Source organism: Pelecanus crispus, chromosome 26, assembly GCF_030463565.1.
Source record: "Pelecanus crispus isolate bPelCri1 chromosome 26, bPelCri1.pri, whole genome shotgun sequence".
NCBI classification, from domain to species: domain Eukaryota; kingdom Metazoa; phylum Chordata; class Aves; order Pelecaniformes; family Pelecanidae; genus Pelecanus; species Pelecanus crispus.
This window is the reverse complement of record NC_134668.1, coordinates 341471-363763: the sequence shown is the minus strand read 5'-3', so window position 1 is coordinate 363763 and position 22293 is coordinate 341471. Positions and strand designations below refer to the sequence as shown.

General features: G+C 50.4%; 1 protein-coding gene across 1 annotated transcript; it reads right to left on the bottom strand.

Moving 5' to 3' along the window:
- Positions 1-3025: 3025 nt before the first annotated feature.
- On the bottom strand, positions 3026-21736 carry SLC4A8 (solute carrier family 4 member 8). Its single transcript, XM_075725032.1, has 24 exons — positions 21692-21736; positions 16409-16490; positions 15577-15711; positions 14985-15120; positions 14610-14770; positions 13488-13676; positions 13146-13234; positions 12856-13013; positions 12396-12483; positions 11747-11893; positions 11488-11579; positions 10827-11001; positions 10555-10688; positions 9434-9679; positions 9226-9331; positions 8131-8292; positions 7334-7447; positions 6818-6979; positions 5956-6207; positions 5108-5176; positions 4395-4568; positions 4159-4296; positions 3633-3730; positions 3026-3113 (listed from the first exon to the last, which is right to left on the bottom strand). The coding sequence occupies exons 1-24, from the start codon at positions 21734-21736 to the stop codon at positions 3026-3028; spliced, it is 3240 nt and encodes a 1079-aa protein (XP_075581147.1).
- Positions 21737-22293: the final 557 nt, after the last annotated feature.

The window sequence follows — 22293 nt, the reverse complement described above, 5'->3', positions numbered from 1 at the left end:
CTTACAATAAAATAAATATATTTCAGCATCTCCAAAGCAAAAATAATTTCTCTATTTCTACATGTAGCACACTGGGGGAAAAAATAAAATAATTAAAAAAAAAAAAAAAAATGTTCCAGCACCTTATTCATTACCTTTTTGACATCTTCTTTCCCCCCCTTAGGGATTCCCACGCACTTCATTTTAAGAAACTTTTTCAAGGGGCCCACGGGAGATTTGGGGAGCTGTTTTAAGGCACCGAAGATGAGGAGAACGCCCAGCACGCATCCCGCATTGGTGGGAAGGGGGTTTGCTGCCAACTGAAGCATTCCAGGTCACTTAATTTTTTTTTTTTTTTTTTTTTTTTTTTTTTTTGACCTAAAGCAACTCCAGGAAGATCTTTGAGAGGGTTTTCCCCTCTATGATTTGGCTCCGCACAAGGAACTGTTAAATCCTCCCAAAATAAGGAGCCGTCCACGGGTTTATGGTGTGGAAATGGGGCGGGCAGCTGCAGCGTGGGGTCTCAGCCAGCCCACGGGGTTAAAACGACCTTTTAGACGGCCTGGAGTCATGTTATTGAGACCTCCGCTTTCATTTAATTAAAAAAATTACAATAAATAAATAAATAAATAAATCTAGCCCTGTAAATAGCAAAACCAAAGCTTCAAATGGAGAAGATGGCTGCGCTCGGGCACGCTGAGGAAGCCTGGTTTGCTTTTGAAATGAGCACTCGCCGCGGCGGCTGCCATCGCGTTGCAGCACCCTGAGGCCGCGGAGACGCAGACCCCGGCGGGCCGGACCCAGCCCGCTCCTCACTCAACCCGGCATCGTTTGGGCTTTCTTCTTCCCTAACCTGGAGAGAGGCCAGGCACGTGCCGAAAACAATCCCAGCCCCTGGCCCTGGCCCCTGCCAGGAGGGAGCTGAGTCCAGCCGAGGACTGTTTACACAGAGGAAAATAAAAAGGGAAAAACCAAAATTGTCCTGCGGTAGAAGCCAAATAATTCCATTTTAGGGGCAGGGCAGCAATAGGACTGGTACCACAACCACCCAGCTCTGCAGCCAGTGTGGTTCACTGGCTTAATGCTTCTACCTCCATGGGAAGTAAAGTTTATTTTCCAAATGGTGTGAGATCAGGGCTCTCCCCCTGGACCGTCTCCCTCGGGGAGGGAGAGACGCGGTGTCGGAGCAGCCAGCGCATCTCCTGCTCGGAGCCAGGCAGAGGGAGCAGGGAGGCAGCGCAGACAGGACGCGGCTGGGCAGCACGGAGGAATAGCAGCAAGAAAACTCAGGCTTTGCACCTTTCCCTTCCTCCAAGCCTTTTTTAGTTTGGTTTTTTTTTTTGCCTTCCCTTTTTGAAGGACTACACCAGTTTCCTCCCCCTCCGCCAGTCACCATGCCACGCTGGCAACAGCCAAACTATCGTTTGCAAGACCCCACCCCATAAAAGCCATCTGGTTTTGGCCCTGCTTGGCGATGTGCCGCTTCCATCCTTAAAGAGCAATTTTGTATTTTCTTTTCCCCACCCGTGTGCAAGGAGCAACGAGGTGCTGTCATCGCTTTGGGTTGGTTTGATGCACAAAAAGGCTCTGGCAGGGGATGGGAGAAGCCGGTGGCAGGAGGGTTCGAGCCCCCGCCCCCGCTGGGCACGGGGCACCGGCTGCAGCCACCTGAGCCCACGGCAAGGTGGGGAGCTGCAAGGGGACCTTTTCTTCTGGGTTGTCCTCTGCTCCCAGGCTCCACGGTCACCCAACTCGACGGCACCACAGCCCAACAACCCCCAAAATGCAAAGAGAGCACAAGAACCACCTTTGCTTAACAGCTTCTTCCTGCAAAGCTGCAGGGAAAGGGAGGAGGAAAAGGCATCTTCCCACTTTCCTCCCGGTTGATCCCACCCTGCGAGAGAAAAGACTTTGCAAGGACAGGGGTGAAGAAAAAACTACACGGAGTTGCAGGGAGGTAAAAGGAAGGAAAGCGGAGGCACGACGGAGGGGGCAGCCCAGGGGCACAGAGCCCCAGGTCTCACCTGGCCACTCCATGACCATACCATGTACTCAAGCTATTTGATTTTAAGCGCTCTTTCTATTCAGTTCACAGCCAGGGGACAAGAAGGTGGCATTTCTGCATTTTGCAGCTTCCAGGCTGATGGCAGAGCCAAAGAAAGAAAAGAAAAGATGTAAAACCGAAGCACAGGGAGCAAATGCTTTTCCTTCGCCTTAGCCCCACTGCTTGGATGCTCTTTACGCTGCCCCGCCGTGGAGGGCATCCCTCTTGTACCAGTAAGAGATATAAAAGTGAATTAAAGCAAGGAGCCCAAACCAGACCGAGAACCTGGTCGTGATAAAGACGAAAGTGGAGAATGCGTCAAATATAACAGAAAAATTCTTTTGTACATTCAGAGTTTATATTTGAAAAAAAGAGAAAGGAGAGGAGGAATTAGATATTAAAAAAATAGCACTGAATGATAAAGCGGTAGCAGTCCCTCTACCACTACAAAACCGCAACAACACACGCACGTACACACGGAGGCTTAACAACACCGAACTCCCATTGACTGTGATGTGCACCTCAGTTTGCTGGTCTAGAGAATACTGAATGCCTGAAGCACACCAAGGATAACTGAAAACATCAGCATGGCTTTAATGGGAATCCTCCAACCGAAAAAAAGGGTCTCTCCCCGTGTCTGCGTTGGCACATCCCTGAGTCACGTTCCCACTCCTCTCCTTCAAAGTCAAGATTCCTAAATTCCTAAATATGAAAACAGGGGGGGTGGGGGGGTGGGGAGCTGGGGGGAAGAAAAGAGAAAAAGAGGGAGAGCATCAGCAGCAGAAAGACCTGCCGGCCGCTGCCGATTCAGCCCCGTTTGTGGGACCACCCAGCAGGGAGGAGCTGGTCTGCACGCCACGGTCCTTGCTGCCTGCTCCCAGGGACAGGCCGTTTGCTCGGCACTGCCGGCCAAAGCACGGGAAAACCAGAGGCATGCACCCTCGCTTGCGGAGGAGCACAGTCACATTCACATGCAACCCTTTACCTCTTTCCTCCCCAGATTCAGAGCGTTTCTGTGTTCATAGTGAGAGCCTTCCATACGGTCGTTTTCGACATTTCATCCGAGATATTAATCTCTGAAGGATCAGCCCTGCAATAAGTATTTTACATAGCAATCCGTGATTATGGGAACTGATGCCTCCAAGTGCACTAGCATCAGCAAGAGGAACAGGGGGGCCCGGAGACTCAAAGCTCAGCATAAGCACGGGAGGTTTTGCTACATGAGGAGTTTTGGGAGGCAAGCCTGAGAGCTGCAGAGCAACAGCTCCATGCAAGGGCTCTTGCCGGTGTTTAGCCCTGGAGTGGGCTCCTAAGCCACTGCTGGTACAGATCATGCCCGCAACTCCTCATTTTTAAGTACGAGGATCTCCAGCTAACGTAAAGTCACCAATGATGCAAGTTTTGGGGGTCAAATGCACGTTGTGCAGCCACTCTGCTTGTGGTCAGAGCCCTGCGATCACCTCCTGCAGCCCTGCCCATAAATCTGATTTTCCCACCAAGCTGACTGCTGGTTTCTAAGGGATGCTCAATAAAGATGCAAGTATGGAAATTGTGCCAAACACCTTCAAACTCATCTTGCCGGGGGTCCTGGCACTTGGTGGGGCTTTACCTGTCACTGGTTTGCTTTGGGATATCCAAGTTGCTGGTCTTCCCCAGTTTCAGCTGAACTGAATTTGCAGCAGCAGCTTCCATCATCTTCTGGGACTCCTGATGTAAAAAGGGACAAATCGAGTTCTCTGTCTTTGATCAAAGTGGAGATAAACTGAACACCCAGTAAAAACCATTGCATGCTGCCCTCTCCTTTTGACCTGTGGCAGCTTTAGCTATTAGTGCAGCAGGGTAAAGACCTTTCACTCCAAACATTTTGGAGGGGTTAAAAACACCATTATGAGCAAATCTTTCCATAATAATAATCTTTATTATAAAAAATAATTTTAAAAATTATACTTGTATTCAACTGTTAAGCTCACTGCTAATTTAGGGAAAAAAAGGTTAAGATGTGGGATCCAGGTTATTAGGATCTATTTCTATTTAGTTCTGATCTTCCCCCAACATTTAAAGACAAACTGCGATAGAAACAGGCAATCTCACAGTCCAAGGGAGACGTCCAGCCCTGAGCACCCAGCAAGCGTTACCTCTTCTTCTTTGGCTTCATTTTTGGCATCGTCCAACTTCTTCTTCTTACTTTCTGGCATAAGGTCATCCAGAAAGCTGAGCTCTCGCTTTGAGAAGCAGAAATCCATCACTTTCCGGACAAAAACGAGAGCTAAAACCTTCACGAATAAGAGGGAAGATACGGTGAGGCAGAGATGATGCTACATCTCACTCCAGCGCTGCAAACATCCCGCTGCTGAGCGGCGCCGGCTCTTACCATCATGGGAAAGATGATGGCAGCACGGGACACCTTGATGCCCCAGAGCAGGACGAGGCAGATCAGCTGGATCATGGTGAAGAAATGCACCTTTCGCAAGGGGACGTGCCGCAGGTAGATAAAATCTGGCTGGTGTTTTGCCGGCATCCAAAACAGCTTCAAGCGATCGAAGAACTGCAAAATAAAAGTGAGAAGTTGCCACCTTGGGACCACAGAAAGTTTCTGGCTCTGAGACATGGAAGGAGTTTTCAGGATCTTGTGTGCAATGAGAAACTGTGGATCCCACTAAGTTCCTCCTGGGAGCAGCACCCACTTTCCCCTCGCTCCATCTATAGATCAGCTTGCCCATGAGAGCTGCTCACCAAATTCCAATTACTCCACGTTATTCCATTATTAGCATTTCTTAGCCCGCTGAACCCCGCAGCAAGGATTTCCCCCAGTGGCAGAAATTGCCTTCCCTTTGCGCTGAATTCCCCATTTTCACGTAAGCAAACACTGACCTACCCTAAACCATGAAACAGAGCGCGCTGAACTTGCCCGGTCCTCCCAGCCCTATATGTCTCCTGTGCCTCCGCCAACCTTTTTCTTACACAAAGTATTTTCATTGCTTCCTTTCGGAGAGGTTTTTTCCCCATGCCACTGTTTTTTTCCTGCTTCTACGGAGATGAAATACCAGGGAGCAGACATGCTGCACACTGTAAAAAAGTCCATACCTGAATTCCTCTGAGCGACGACACACCCATGTAGAGAAAGACACCATAAAGCACAGGCATTGGTATAAACTGAAAAAAAGAATGCAATAATTTATTTTTTTAAATTCCATGTTCAGTATTACCACCCTCTTCTGCAGGCACTGCCTAAAATTGCCTAAAGCCTTCCCAGTTTCCACATGGTTAGAAATCTGTCAGATTTTAACCAGTAGAGATTTTGTGCGTGAGTGAGCTAATGCTCTGCTTTAGGCTGAATTTTTGAGTTACATTTCATCAGAATAATCCTATTTTCCAGAAAGGTTGGAGGAAAATAGGTAATTTCACCCATGCTACCATATCCCATGTTCTGTGATGGTAGAAAACCATTTCTACATATTCTTGTGGCAACACGCAAAAACAACGTGCCTCCTTTTAGCCTAGAGATGAGATTATTTTGTGGGAGGAACACACAAGGAAGCCCATGGAGATGATTTTAGTGTGTTTAGCTACTAGGAACAGCTGTTCTGAGGCATTTGGGGGAACAAATTGCAACCGATAAAGTGCTGCCTGTTTGAAAGAGAGCAGATGTACTGGTCTGAATACGCTTAATTGTAACCCATAAACACAGGTGGGCCTGAAAGACACCTGAAAATTAAAGCAGTTGTCTTGCTCGCCTGCCTCAAGCCCACCAAACTGAGATCTGAAGGGCTGGAAAGCATGACCGAGGCTGGTTCCCACCGTGGGTCAAGGCCCAAGGTTTGCGATCACCTTCTCCTCTGCTCCACAACTGCTCAGGCCTGGAGAGAGTGGACTATTTTTGTATAACATCCAAAAAGCTTGTGGTTATTGGGTCTTTTGCATTTTCCTCTTACCTTTAGCACAGAAGTGAAGAAGACAGAGCAGCCCATGAGCACAAAGATCATCAAGCCAGTGACTCTCTGCTCTCGTATCCCCAAAAACTTGGGTTGCTCTCCCGGAGCTGAGCAGTCAGACTCTACTTTGAGGCTGTTCACGTGGGTGATGGACAGGACGGTCGCCGCCACAAACCAGGGCAGCCCCATCACGGAGCACACTCCGAGCATCACGGCCACCATGAAAAGGTCCAGGTGGTAGCCGCATCCTTTCTGCAGGGAGCAAAACAAGAAACAGAGCATCCTACAGCACAAGAGCAAGGACAACGTCGCAAGTCAGACTCAAACCCTACTTGAGCTCAAGTCAACTTCTTGAAAATTTAAAACAGGAATTGGAAACAAGTAAGGATGTATCCAGTCTTTGTGTAAGCACCTTGGATGAAAATCTGGCAGGAGTTTAGAGAAAATGGATTTGGAGAGTTTGTGTGATATCTGCTTCTCAAAAAAAAAAAAAAAAAAAACCCCACCACACTATTTTTTTCATTCATAAAGAAATTTCCACCACTTGCAAATAAGATGCAACTCTGAGTTATCCCTGGCAGCTCTTCAATACGGTTTGTTCTCCCAGCTGGTGCTGACATTCTAAAAACAAAAACACTCTTCTATATTGCTCTAAGATTAATTTGCTGCTCTGAAAGATTGCTCATCTGAACTCCCCTGTCGTTTGCTCCCTGTGTCATCATTAATCCAGGATAGCATCCTGCCACGCAGCCTGACATTGTCCCAAACCAATGCCTTCACAAAGCGTTTGGAGTAGGAGCTTCTCCCCATACCTGCAGCCCAGAGTGGGTTGGGGATGGGGTCATCTCTTGCAGCCCCTTACCTTCAGCCTGTGCTCCTTCCTGTTCACAATAACGGCAGTGATCTGCTGGTCCATGAATATCAAGATGGTGCAGAGCAGAGCTGGGATGAGCGCCGCCAGCACTGTCCACCAAGGGTTGGGTCCTATGGGGTTGATGAACCACCCACGGTCATCTCTGGTAGGCTGCAACAAAGCACACACATCAGGATCATCTCCCAGCCCAGCCACTTCACTGGCTTTGATTTTCCCTCCATCCCTGTGTCAGAGCATCTCCCAGCCCTGGCTTCATGCCACCCTCTCACATGGGGTTCAGCAGTGCCAGTGTCCTCAGTGCAAGCACCTAAAGATACTTCTCCTGTAGGTATCTACTTTTGGGGCGGTCTTCTCATTTCCAGAAGGAAACGATACACTTGGAGATGGAAGAGGAGATGGTCACACCACCAGCATCTCTGCCAGACTCAGCCCTGTCCTGCCCTGACATCACCGTGTGGCATCCCCAAGGGCTGAAACGAGCTCCATGCCAAAACACCCCGTTACCTTGAACATATGGGGGACGTGGAGCTTTGGTGATGGGATCCCAATCATGAAGTCAATGAGCACCATGATGACGATGGTGAGGAAAACAGCAAAGTCACTTATTGTGGACCGTACCTGGGGTAAGAAACCAGCACTGAAAGGGGCATCGCAAACAGAGCCATAACATGAAGTGGAAAAGTTGGGGGCATCAACAACATTAAGGCTGGTTAACAAAATCCCACCACTCTGAGGACATGCAGCCAAATCCCTTGGTTAGATACTGTTGCTGTGTTTGTCCCTGTGAGATCTGGTGTTAGACAATTAAAAAAGTTTAATTAGATGGAAAAGGGTTGTTTTAATTCAAACCTTAAAAAAAAAATTAAAAAAATAAGGAAAAAGATGTCTGCCACTACAGCCACACTCACAGCTAAAATGGGAATAAGGCACTGAGGCATCATTTGTTCCTCAAAAGGAAGAAATGGTGTCTTTTTCTATGGCAGCTCCTCATTTGAATCAACTTTCCCCTTGAGCACATAATGAACAGAAGGTGAAAAAAAATAACTTTGGAAGACCTGATTTCCTGCTGCCTGAGCAAAAAAAAGCTGCTCTGGAGCAGGTCACGAGGCAGGTGGGAAATGCTACAATCGTTTTGCACTCATGGAAATGAGTGAGGGACATCCAAGCTGACGGAGAGCTTGGCCTTCAAGGTCAATGTTTCCCAGCTTGACCAAGTGGTGGCAAATACTGCTTAGTGCTCCAGGAAAGCCATTTTGGGAAATGAGTGTGGAGACTGCTGCTGGCCACCATCTTCTACCTACTCTGGTTGGGAAGTAACGGCTGGTTTTAAACTTCTTCAATAAGCTTGACAGGACAAAGGTGGAGAAGAAGAGGATGCAGCACCAGAAGAGGACATTAGGTGTGTATGGGCCATTGCGTCCACAGGCAGGTCCTTGAAACTCTCCATGCAAATACCGACATTCCTGGAGAAACAGAGCATCAGGACACAAAGGCAGTGCACATGCAGCAAGGAAACCTCAGATAACTAGGGGGTTTTTGAGGATCTTGGTCCAAGATCCATGACCTTGTGACTGCTGCTGCTGATGGAGATTTATATTCAATGAGCAGCAGCAGCTGAACAAGTGACACATTGAACTATACAGAGGAAAGCGGAGAGATGAGATGTGATGGGACGTCATACCACAGACCCATGGCACATCCTCCGCTTAAATGTCAGGTAACCATGGCTGAAGACAACACCAGAGGGGAAAGAAATGCTGGAAACTCTTGGGGATAGAGAAAGAGGGACCAGGGAAGGAGGGCTAAGACAACCGTGATAGGAAAGGAGAAGAGACAAATCGTCCCTTCCCAGTGGAGGGCTCACAGGACATGGCCAAGAGGAGATGAAGATGTCCATAAGAGCTGCCCATCCTACGCCTAGGCTCTGCTTCCAGCCACAACAGCCCGAGAGGCTGCTCAGACATGCAAATTTATGCATGTACCTACAGACAGCGCTGTCTGAAAGCAAGGCCTGGAGTTATTAGGAACCAATTAAGGAAGCCAATTACTACCTTCAAGCATGAACTTAAGTCCTCCAACTGCTACAATTTTCAAACCACCCACTTAACCTTGCTCCTAGTCAGAAATATTGTCCTGCAACAGGGTTGAGGAGGACAGTTATTACCCACAATGTTGGGGACAAGGTGGGCTGGACAAGGTGGACTCTCCTTCCCAGGACAAAGCAGGTTAAAACCATGCACTAGATTTAAGCAATGACTTTTCAAGAGTAGCGCTAGCACTGTTTGAAGCCCATCATCACCTGAAGGGCTCTGAGTTTTGCACCATGCGAATGCCCCTGGACCCCGTGGCCGTGGCCTTCAAGGTCACGTGAGGAAACAGTGGCTCGGGGCACTTACAGTCACCGTGAGGTTTTCCCAGGCAATACGAGACGTGTTGATCTTGCTGCTCTCCCAGAAACGCAGGGTTTCGTTGCTGGGATGGGTCGGTGCCTCACACTTACAGCTGGGAGGAGAGAAGCCAAGACAGGGGTAAGGGAAAGGTGACAGAGGTGCAGCCCTGAGCTCCTGCCAAGGCACAGCGGCATTTTAGGAGGGAAAAACCCACTAGTAGATGGTGAGGAGGTCGAGCTTGCTGTGCATGTGTACAGGGTAGGTCTCTCGCAGGTGACTCAGCTTCTCTAGAGCCTCATAGATGAAGATGATGCAGATGAGGGAGGCGAAGGCTTCTTCGGTGAAGCGGGTGATGTAGCACACCAAACAGCTGGCATCCGTGGCCACCAGCACTATGCAGAAGAAGGCGGTCCACAGCCCAATGCACGCCCGCAGAGAGAGATAGGAAAGCGTGTACTCCCTAGGAAACCAAAACAAAACGAAGGGTGGAAAGGCCAGCAAGAGGCTCAGAGCCATGCCTTCCTTCAGGGAAAATTGGGAGCAATTTAGGAGCATGTCAAGGCTGCGGATGGTAAATGCAGTTTCCGTGTACTACTACAGACAGCCTCAGGGCTGTGGTGCAGGGTGTGGATCTGCAGGAGGAGAGGCCAATTATTTAATTATCATTATTTAGCAATTATCTCGTGTTAACGTCTTGGAGGCTAATTGAGGTCAAGTCCCTGTTGTGGAAGGTGCTGTTCTCCCACATCACCCTGATGCCTCAACACTGAAACCAGCTGGTTTTGTACCCAGTCGCCTGCTGCCAGCAAGTTGGGGCTTAATAATAAATTTAATTGCAATAAGGGTGTAATAAGGATCAAAGTCATCACAACAAAAGGATTGTCATGGAAAATTTCACATGAAAAGCTTCTACTTTTTCAATAAAATCATCAAAACTCAAAATATTTTAGCAGAAAACTATTTGGATAATTGGGCAAAATATTTCCACTGCCAACAAAAATCAGGTTTTGCCTGGTTTTGTACTCAGAGGAAAGCAAATATTCCCTCATTCCCAAACCAGAGTGATTTGTCTCATCTTCCTTGTGCATCCACATCCTTGTGGTTTCTCCTCCTCCTGCTGCTTCACTTTAACCTTAAAAACCCCAAATGACCCCATCATTGCCCCTTCAGAGAGCAAGGGCTCTTGCATCATCACATACCAAAGCAGCAGCGTGCAGTGTCTGTGACACAGAAGACAACTTAAATCTAACAACTACTACTAAGAAAAACATCTTTTCTCCATTACTGCCTTCTTCTGAAGGCTCTCGCAGCACCAGCTACGGCAGCCAGCCTTACTTGCAGAATTTGTAGAGGATCTTTTCAAACACAAGGACGGGTCCAGTGCTGCCAAGGATGGTGAGAGGTTGGCCAGCAAAGAGGGAATACACCACACCGGTCATGGATGCGCCCAGCAGCGACTCCATGGCACTCTGTCCGGGGAAGAGAGGAAGCGCTGAGTAAATAAATCACTGGGGGGCAGGGGGGAAACAAAGCAAATTCACTGCAGCAAAGGACTTTTGCATGAGTTTTATCCTCCCCCATGCCACCTGACAGAGAGAGGTGCTCACTATGTGGCCATTGGTAGCCTCCCCAAGCAGTCCCCCGAAGGTGATGACAGGGGACATGCAGGCACAGTAGAGGAAGAGGAAGGACGCCAGACACTGCAGGCTCAGACCATCCCGAAAGTCGCTCCAGAACCACGGGGCTTTTCGCTTCACATCCAGGATCAAACCTCCAAAGAGCCTGGAGGAAGGAAAAAAAAAAAAAAATAGACTAGCTTCCTGGAAGATCACATTGAGTTTTCTTTGCTGCAAAAGGACAATCACAGGCACAGAAGAGCTTTCACTGCTAAAAAGAAGCAGTCTCCTTCACCCATTTTATACCCAGTTGAAACTCAGTCACACAAAAATTCCCTCCAACAAAAAGAAGGACCTAACCTGAGAGCCTATCCCCTCTTATTGCAACAGTCCCTTGCTTTGAGAAGCATCAGGGCTCTACCTGGAGGTATTTACACATCTGTTTCCACCCCAAATCAAGAAAACCTGTGTGCAGTGATGCTGTGGCTGAACTCAGCTGCCCAGATCACCCACCTGCCCAGCCCAAAGGATCAAGCTGGTAATGTGGAGCCCCTTCACTGAACCAACTAACCCCAAAAACCTGCTAGAAGGGAGGTGCATGCTCAGATTTTAGAGGCAAACAGAAAAAAACCCAAAGTGTTAAAGCTCAGACCTTCCTGTCCGCTCCAGTTCAGGACCACTGTGTTTCTCTGGCTTGCTATGAGAAGCATTGTCATCAAGAGCTCCTGGCATCTTCCTTTTTTCCTGTTAAAATGGAAATAAGATAAACATATGCATTTGTTTTGTTTCTGGTCTGGGTATGTGACTGTGTCAAACTGGGACCTTGTGAATTTGGGCCCCTGAACAGCATCCCCAGCCGGGCTGCCGTCCTGTCCGTCCCCCTTGCCGCCTCCCTCTGCCGCAGCACCCACCTGTGAAGGGACATTTTTCGGGGGCTCAATTCGGATCGATGGATCCCACTCTCCTGGCGGCAAGACCGTGACCTGATCCAAAAACTCGTCGATGCCGGCCACAAGGTCAGCCCGGTTCTTGGCTTTATAGGCAACATCATGGAAAACCTGCAGATAGGAGGCAACCTGGTGTAAGGACAACCCATCTTGGATGTCCTAACCAGTTCAATAAGCTCTTGGCTAAATGCAAAATAATTTTCCACAAATTTCCTCCTGGAAATGGCAGGAAATATTCCCCCAAAAGGAAAAACCTGTCCATTGTGGTACTTGTAATCATCTCCTCCCTGAGGCCCCCATCCCCCATGGCACACCATACCCTTCTGCTTAAAGAGAAGTTTTACTGGCCCTGGCAATGTCACCACTGGGGACAGCGTGCTGGGGACCCTGGGGCAAGGGACGAGGTGCAGGATGCACCCCAGGTGGGATTTCAGCCTCCAGGATGTGGAGTGATGCAAATCTGCATGTTTGCTTTGGGGTGCAAATGAAGGGTGGGCTATTTGGAGAGCTGTGAGCAGCTGGGAGAGCAAATCCTCTTCCTCACTACTACAGAGACAGGGAGAGCTGAAGAAAGCCAAAAATGACCCAAGAGATATCTCTTATCTCATCACACCTCATCCGTCATGATAGTAGCCATAGACCTGCCGATCTCATGGTACTGATGGGCTTTTCCTTCTGGTCCAAGCAAAACAAACAGGAACCTGGGCAAGAAAAACAAAATGAGAGAGAAGAATATGTCCTTTGCTCAAAGGGCACCCAAGGAAATCCCCGAGAGCTCCCGCCCAGAGCATGGCTTGAGAGGGGACACATAGGCTCACCGACTTCGCAATGAATTTGAAATTCATCAAAACCAATCGCAAATTTAATTTTTGGGCCAACTTTCATTAAAATTGGCCAGTGGGTTTAAAAGATACAGCAGGAAAGGGAGAAACAAAGGTGAGGAGATGCGAGTGGGAGAAACGTGCTTGCTCCCACTGGCCTTGTTCCCTTGGGATGCCAAACTGATGCATGTGATTTAATGTTGTTTTGTTGGGGTTTTTTTTAAATAAAAACTTTGTGCTTCTCATTCAGACCTTGTTGGGATGGGGACTTCCGTCATGCCCGAGAGGAGGACAGCCGGGGTCAGGCGGACAAATGCCACGATGGGCTGGCGAAGGAAATCCAGCTCCCCTACGAGCACGTTGGATGCTTCAGCCCCAGTGGGAATTTTCTTCATGAAGTGCAGCTCCGCCTGGGCATGACAAGCAATTTTCAGGCAATTACCCCAAAAGCAAAGCCCACAGGACTCTGCAGCATACTCTACAGCCAAGTTTGAAAGAGTAAATCTGGCCCTAAAGGCGTAAGAAAGCTACGAGAGTCTCACCTTGCTTAAATCCATTGCGCTGGTCTCATGGTTCACCCCATTTTTAGCTTCTGCAGTGGTGGGAGAAGGATGAGGAGTGAGTGTTTGGGCTGGTAGGAAAAAGACAGACACTCAGAAAGATGGACAAGGAGCAATTGGGATGCTTCTCCTTTGCCAGGACAAGTCTAATGGGGCCAAAGCGCTGCAGAAACCTTCACCTGGTGCCAAACCCTGTCAGAAACCTTCACCTGGTGCCAAACCCTGTCAGAAACCTTCATCTGGTGCCAACCTGTCAGAAACCCTCTCCTGGTGCCAACCTGTCAGAAACCCTCTCCTGGTGCCAAACCCTGCAGGAACCCTCACCTGGCTTGTCAAGGAAGTGCAGGTCCGACTGCTTCTTGCTCACATCAGCAAACGAGCGGACAATGGGGAGAAGGTTGTTTCTTTTCTTCTCATTCTGATGGTGATGCTTCTTCAAAAGGACTTCTCGAACTTTTGCCCGCATGCGCTCGTCAAACTCTGTGGACTGTTCTTGCTGGCCCAGGACCATATCTGGGGATGGCAAAGGGAAATGAAGCCGTCAGACAGAACGCGCCCCCAGGTCCCAACCCTGAAGCCCCCAGGGAAGGGCGTGCCACGCAGGATACTCTAATGTGGGCTCAGCCTTGCTTAGCGAGACATTTTAATACAGTTCAGCCCTTGCAGCGAAAGCAAGAAATTTCTTTTGCTAAAAAACATCATCCAAGTGCTTATTCATCACTCCACTAAGGTAATTATTTCCCATTCTAAATAATGCAATTTTCTTGCCCGATCTGGCTTTTCCGTCTGACTCTACACATTTAACCAAATTATAAGCAATCTATAGCACAGACTTTCCCAGAGTTTCCTTGGCCGATTGACTGCAATTTGCCGAGCCCAGGGAGAAATGTGCTAAGAACGGCTCTGACTTCTCCAGCTCTTGAAAGGGCTGAATGGAGACCTGCCAGTCAAAGATAATTTCTCCAAAGCTGCTTTTTCAATTAACTTCAATTATCTTCCCCACGGAAATACACTGCTTGGTCATCTGCCAGACAAACTCTGCCTTTAAAACTCTTAAATCATGGATGTTAAGGCAAAAGAAAAAAAAGAATGTGAGGAAATGGCTTGTAATAAATAGTTTATTTAAGCAGGTTCAGTTCTTACGCAGACTCCATATTTCTAAGAGCAGCCTGCTAAGCCCTGACAGAGACTCCTTTATGGCTGGAGAATATTCTCTAATCGCTTCTCTAACCCCACAAATTGCTTTCAAAAGCATCCCATATCGGAAGAAAAAGCCGGTGTGACTGTTGCATGCCCAGTCTACATCCAAAAACAACTCACAACTTAAAAACACAGTGGGACTTCCGGAAAAGGACATGCCACTGGGGCAGGGTTTGATTCGGGAGTGAAGGGCACCACAGCAAACTGAGCTCAGCCGTTCCCGGAGGGATGCACTGCCCACAGTACCTGCAATCTCCTCAATGCTGTTGGCACAAATGTCCAGCAGCACCGTGCCATTGATGATGCAGCTCCTCAGCTCAAAGAGGCTGTGCAAGGACAGCGTGGCCACATAGGGCTTGCTCCAGCGCTCACCACCATCTTCCACGTCCTCCTCAAACTTCAGCCACCTGCGGACATCGAGTGCGATCAGCCCCATTGCAAGAAAACAGCCCCAGCTCTGCAACCCCTTCAACAGAGCTACGGGGTAGCGAGAGGAGAAGGCTCCTCACATCAGCACCTGCAGCTGCAAAAGCTTCGTGTCCCAGAGAGCGGAAAGCAGAGCCCGCGGGCACTGATGGCCCGGGGACTCCTCTTCCACTGCAGCTGGCAGCAGGGATTTACCTTGCCGTTTCCTTCCACTCGGCATCTTCGCCCTCTTTCACGCAGATCTCATCCAGCTCAGTGAACAAGTCGTGGGGGACATGCTGCTCGTCCTCCTCGGTCCCAAGGATGAACTGCACCCGCTGGGATGGGGTGTCTTGGGGCAGAAGACAAAGCCCTGTCCCATTACCACGCCTGAATACAGCCTGTCACACTCACATGCACAGTGGGCATTGGGCTGGCACCAGGTCAGCCATAAATATTGGGCTGGCCCCTCTCCCCTGGGTCTGTCCGGGCTTGCACAGAGCCACGGAGAAGGAGAAGCATCTATTCCACCGCTGCATAAGGATGGGCAGCTTTCCTTCCCCACATTTCCATTTTTAAAGCCAGGATCCCTCTAAGGAAGACGAGCCTAAATCCATTATGCATTTAACTGCCTTTAAAAAAAAAAAAAAAAAAAAGAGAAAAGTTTGGAAAACGAGGGTCTCGCTAAATAATGCCACTTTCCCTCGGTAGAACAGCAAGTCACTCAAACTAGCTTGGACCTGCTTGCAGAAGACCCCAGCACCCACATAACCCCAAGGAGTTTAGTGAATGTTGCAGCGGGACTTACAGTGGTAGCCCTGCCCCGTCGGGGCAGAATCCTTCTCCCGTTCCCGTTTCCGATGCTTCTGGCTGTGGGGTCGGTGATGCCGGTGGCTCTGCCTCACCAGCGGCATCCGCACGCCCACGTACAGGGTCCGGTGGCCTGCGAAAAAGCGGCATTCGCAGCACTTTCAGTATTGCGGCAACGGTTGACGCGGCCAGTGCCTCGCTAAGCCACGGTTAAATCCCAGGAGAAACACCAGCTTCTCTTAATTTTATTTTCACTGATCTTTTTTTCCAAGCCTATTTTACTCGAACTTTGCAAAAAACAGAGCAACAAGTGATGGCTCTGGGTCATCTAGAAGTGCCCTGAAAGTATTGAACCTCTTCTCAAATTCCAGCTTCAAGCTGGACAACACTCAGACTTGCTCATTAAGCAGCGACAGAAGGTCATTGTTTTTAAAATCTCTGTATGGCACAAGGTGACAAGAGAAGATCAAATCAGTCCCATGATAATGAACTCCAGAACAAAAAAAGAAAATCACAGCCCCACATCTGCAGCCATCAAATTATTCTCCTGACCTCTCCAAGCCAGGAGCAGCCTCTGCGAGAAAACAAGCTGTGAATTATCTAGCCCCATGGCTAAAACTCGCGCCGCGGCCTCTGCAGAGGCTTCTTCCCTCTGTTTAAAAACCGTAATATTAAAAAATGTGAAAATAACTGTGCTGCTTTATTAAGAAGCACAGCACGCTTTGCTGCACACGATGTTACACCGACCAAGGGGCATTGTAGGGACTTCACACAATGGGAAAATGCGCTGGGCTGGTGGCCCCTCTACCAGGATCTCAGCAGAGACTCACCTTCCAGCTCCTCCTTCTCATAGTGAATATTGACCACGTTGCTCGTTCTTCCCTGGTCAATCACTGCCTCTTCGTCATGTCTCTGTTTAGCAATGAGAAGAAGGTAAAAGTTGGGGCTGAGTGTGTAGAGCACCCGTACACCCTCCTGGACATCATCCACCCCTGCATCCACGTGAGTCCACGAGCATCACGCCTCTGCATGCCTCCTCCTCCAGGCATGGCCCTAAAACACAGACTTGTAGGAGGTTTTTCTTCCCATACCCAAATAAAACAGCCCATAACATCACCTGCATTGTATACGATGTGAGTCTGGAAGTATTTACTACAGGGGGAGAGGGCTGAGTATTTCAGACAAAAAAAAAAAAAAACCTCCTGCTTTGTTCTTGTGGTTCCTTTCCAAAAAAAAAAAAAAAAAAGGATTTCTAAACTGGGAAAAAACCCCAAAACTTCACTTTTGATCACAGCAAGTTTCAGCCTCCAAACGTGATACCTGCAGGACTCACTAGATGGCACTTGGCCACAGGACATGGCCACCAACAACCTCCAAAGGCCCTCAAGAACCTGCAAGGATGAAGCTTCACCTTCAGCCCAACCAGGCTTCGGCTTCCCTCGGTGCAAGCATGCTTTCCACAGAAAACATCAGCTTTCCCCTTGCAAAAGCCAAGGGCTGAGAGCTAATGCCCTCCTCGGCTGAAACACCACTGCCGGCGCTGCATGAAGAGCATTTGTGCCTTAAAAGCCAAAGGAGAACTACAGGAGCAAACAGAAAGAAGGCTTTTTGCTTCTCTTTTCCCCTTGCCACCAGAGCTGGGGAAGGGGATTACCAGGCTGTGTTCAAAGAAATAAAAACCCAACCACGCCTCACACTCGAGTTGCAACTGTGGCTTTGAAAGGGACTCCTGGAACCACTTGATATCTTTATTCACCTCTTTAGACTGCAGTTTGTGTTTTAATTGCTATGCATGTCTCAAATACTAAAGAAAATACGTCACCACCGCTTGGTTTCTCCTTCCTTGCCTGCATGGACAGTAACTAATCCAAGAAAACCAAAATCTGTTCACCTATGCAAAGAAAAACTCTACAGTGCCCGAACACCCTTTAGTTTTCATCAGTTTTCAAATTATTCCTTTATTAAAGACACAAAGAGGAAGGTTTGGGACAATTGAACTGCTGAGGTACATCTTTGCAAGCCCATTGACATCACGACAGAGACCAAAACCAGTTCAAACAAAAAAATATGCCGAGATTTGCACCCAGTTGCTTGATTTCTGAAACTGAAGGTTGAAGAAGAGCAAAATACCAAGAAAACTGGGGGAACCGTCAGGGCTGTTGGACGAAATTCAAGAAGCAAGAGCTACACCATGCACTGGGCAACAGCCCAAAACAACCAAAGCTGTAATTTTCAAGTAAAACTTCAAACGCTGCGCTGGCATATGCTGCCCATTGTACTAATAATGATGCATTAACCATGAAGACTTACTAAAAACATACAGAATAAATAACTTCTTATGATTTAAGCTGCAAACGCTAAAGTGAAATCTGCTTTTTATCGCCCAAATTACTGCTTCGACTGAATAGTATCACCTGCCACCGCGTGGCAGCGATGCTCGGGAAAGCGCACGCCTCCCGCTCACTGGTTAATTTGACGAGCAAGAGGAACAAACACGCCTGTCTGGAAGTGAGTTCACTGGTCCCCGAGTACTAATTTCAGAGCCGACTTGTTGCTACCTCCTTGCCAGCTCCCGGGACTCGCCCACGTTACCCAGCAGCCAGATTATCACGCGCCTGTGGCTTTCCCATCCCCTCTCCGATGACAGCCTCCGCCACCCTCCGTCCCTTCTTAGCAACACACCCCGCTCCCCTCCGGATTTGCCAAAAAAAACCCAAGCCCCAACCTTGGAACAGGTACATGACAAAAGGGCTTAATAAAATGGCTTTAAATCGCAATTTAAATAAAATCGCAAGCTCGAGCGTGTTACACGGGTGTCAGAGTGGGAATGAGCGGAGCGATTTGAGAGTCACAGCTTGCAAACGCCCCGCGGGCAACACACGGAGTGCATCCTTCTCTCTTAGAAACCGTTTTGCCTCCGTGCTCTGCCCAGCGATGCTAAACATGCTCCGGCAGCTCTCCCCCATGCAAAGCACCTCCCCCTGCCCACCCTTCTGCGCTCCAGGGAAATGCCAGGGGGATTCTGGGGAGAGTTTTCCCAATGTTTGGGGGATGCTCAGCCCCTCAGCAGAGCCCCAGCCACGCTACCTGTAACTCTTCCAGCAATGTCATTTTGTAACCCCCATTCCGGTTCATCCTGACGGCAGTCACCGGTTTTGGAGGATAATCGAACCTCCAGATCAATCAGGAAGCCAGATTCCCCCAGGAGACCAGGGCAGCCCTCACCAAGAGGAGCTCCGTGGCACCCAGGGTGCACCAACTCGAGGGACAACAAAAAGTGGCCGTTTATGGAATCAGAACCTATGATGCGTATCCAGGCAGTTACTTCAAGGCATACACCCCGAGGCTACTCCCGCTTGTAAAACTTAGGGGACAGGGAGAAACCAGCCCTGTTTTGAGCAAAAACTATCCGGAATAGAGAAATGGGGTGTAAACGCATCCTGCCGGGCCGAAAGGCACAAGCAGTATTTGGGTGTATTTAAAAGCACAAGCTGCCAAAATACAAGTGAGGTGCAAACCGTTAGGAAAACACACATTACGCGGCAACAGTGACTTTCAACAAAATTTCCTGAAAAGTCAGGACATTTCAGGAAGGTCTCACTTTGGCACGGCCTCCATCCCTTTGGTACTTCAGTAAATCTTCATTAGCCAGACCAAGTCCTAGCATGGTATGGAAATGTCCAGATAAGCGACATTTTTTACTCCCCTCACTTCCTCCAGCTATCTCCAGCTCTACTTTATTTTCCAAGCTGAGCTAATCCGTCATTTCCATGCTGCAAATTCATTTGCTCTAATGAACTTCCTCCCCAGTGCCACTCGGCACAAAGGTTAACTGCCCGGCCTGCCCTGAAAGGTGACACGGGGTGTAAAATAACACGGCGAAGGAAGGTGACACCGAGGTCTAATCAGTTAAAATCAAATTGTGATCCAAGCTCGGATCCCCGCTACTTCTTTATTATTTAGTATTAAAGCTTCAACATAGGAAACGGGACAAGTGGGCACCTCTGGGTCCGTGGTGGGACGCTCCGAGCATCCCACCACCCTTCCCCGGCCACTGCTGCATCCCTGAAATCGTGGCAAGCCTTGCACGGAGATGCCACTGAAGGACCAGCCCACTCAAAACTCACTCAGTCCCAGTTAAGCCACTCGAATGGACTCGGAAAGGTTATTTCATTGAGGAAACTGCTGGAGGAGTTAAGGATTTAATAGAGCTGTGGGGTTGTGGACCTGTGGGCTTGGGATGGGATGGAGCAGGGAGGAGAGATGCCTCCGGAAAGCAAATTATCCCATCCCAGGATGGGCACCAGCACTTGCAGACAGTTTGCCTTCCCTCTCCATCCTTCTCCGCTGCTGTCAGGCACCTGGAAAACATCAAATCGTCGAAACTGGGCTGGGAAAGGGGATGCTGAGCTTTGCGTTGCTCACTTTTGAGTTTTGGAGCACCCAGCATTGTTCCACTTCACTATTTTCTAAGGCTGGCTGCTTCAAAGCTGAATTTATCAGGAGGCTGAAAGTAATTATTACTTGTAAAAATTAAATCAGATATCGCTAGAGCAAAGGAAGAAGGTCTGCAGTGAACCTCTTCATGTCACGAGCTCAGTGCACCCTCTCCCCGCGTCCATCTCAAGAAAACTTCTCCAAATTATTATTTTACTGTGATTTTTTTTGTCCCAGCAGGAGAAAGACGGATTTTTGAGTGTCCTGCCTCAGTTTACCTGTTTCAGTGCAACTCCTCTGGTTAAGAAAGAAAAATCTTTCCCTGGGGAACCTTTGGTGTAATTGAGGATGGGGAAGAGCACAGAGGTTCAGGTCTGGCTTTGAGCCCTCCTGGTGCTGGGGGAGGCCGAAAGCATCGTGCAAGCAGGCAAACCTTGCATCCCGGCCCCCTCGTCCCATCACACACAAGCAAGACTGGTTACCAGCAGCGGGAGGGAGGATTAATGTAATTAATCTCACCCAAAGTGTAATTAATAACACTGATCCCAGTGTTGTTGTGGGATGAGGGTAACAAAGTGGGGTGCTGCTCCGGTGGTAGAGCAGGAGACCCCCTTCTCGCCCCTCTCCATCTCCATCCTGCCCGGACAAAGCCACTGTCCCCGTGGCTCCTCCTTTGCTATCGTGGGGGTCAGCACCATCACCCCACAGGGTCCCCTCCAGCTCCTGGGCCAGGATTTGAGCTGTGACAGGGACTGGACCTGGGTGCTTGCAACAAGAGGGGTCTCCAGAGCTCCAAAGTGGGGCTGCAAGGTGGGGACGCAGGTCACGGCTGAGCATCACCAGGACGTGACTGTCATCCCTCGCTGGGGCAGATGTAAATTCCTTTCACTCCTTCCCGTGAGCTGTAATTTCAGGGCAGATTCATTAATTCCCCACCTCTTGTTTGCCACTGAGAGCAGCTCCTCCAGCTGGGTCCCAGGGTGCAGCGGGGGGTCAGGCAGGCCCTCCCCGGGACAAGTTGATGCTGAAAGAGGGGGGACCACCCAGCTGCCTCCCGCCTGCACCCCAGCACCGGGCGCAGCCATGCAAGCGCCATGTGGGGACAATGGCTGAGCCCCCACCTCCGGTGACTGGGTGGCGTGGGGCTCGGCAGGGAGGGTGGCCCTTGTCCCCCCTCCAAAGGGCCCGCAGCATCACCAGGGGGTCACACCTAGATAAAGAGGAGGGAAGGGGGGCCCAGCGGGAAGCCCCCCAACAGGCATCGTGCAGGTGCCTTCCTCCCCTCCTCACACCCCTCCTGCACCCACCTCGGGCACCCCTCGCCCCCTCCTTTGCGCCCCCGCCCCGCCGCCTTGCAGATGCCTCGCTGATGCCTCGCACCCCCCCTTCGGAGGCCTGGCACCCCCTCGCACATCCCCGGCACCCCACGTTACAGACACCTACCACCCCCCTTGGACCCCCCCACCTCGCAGATGCCCTTCACCCGCCTTTGCACGCCCCTTACGGCCCCCCCACGCACCCCCCCTTGCAGACGCCTCGCCTCCCCCCGGCCCCCCCCACCCCCCCGCCATCGGAAATGCCGCAGTGAGCAGCCACGGAGCATCCTCCGGCCGCACCGGCGGCACGGCCGGCCCGGGGGTACCGGGCAGCCCCTCCCCGGTGCCGCTGCCCCCCACCTGGTAGCTGAGGATCCCATCGGGCTCGTTGCTGCCGGCGGGCATGGCTGGGCCGGGGGGGGCCGGGCTCCCCCCCCGGGGCTCGGGGCCAGGGGGGGCCGCAGCCGGCTGCAGCCCCGGTGCCGCTCACACCGGCTCCACCATCTCCCGGAGCCGGGGCCAAACCCCGCCCAGGCCGGGAGGAGGCGGCGGGCGGAGGGAGGAGGCAGGGCCGGGGGCTCGGGGGTGCTGGGGGGCAGCGCCCGGCGAGGGCCCCGCGGCCCCGCTCCGGCAGAACCCCCCGGGGCCGCGCCAGCACCCGAGCCCCGGGCTGCCCAGCATCAGCCTCCCGGTCCCCTCCGGCATCTGAGTGGCCCCCTCCAGAATCACCCCCCCCGGTCCCCCCCGGCATCACCTCTCTGATCCCCCCCCGGCATCACCTCTCTGATCCCCCCCCCAGCATCACCTCTCTGATCCCCCCCCCAGCATCACCTCTCTGATCCCTCCCCCAGCATCACCCTGATCCCCCCCCCCAGCATCACCTCTCTGATCCCCCCCCAGCATCACCTCTCTAATGCCCCTCCAGCATCACCCCCCAGCATCACCCTGATCCCGCTCCAGCA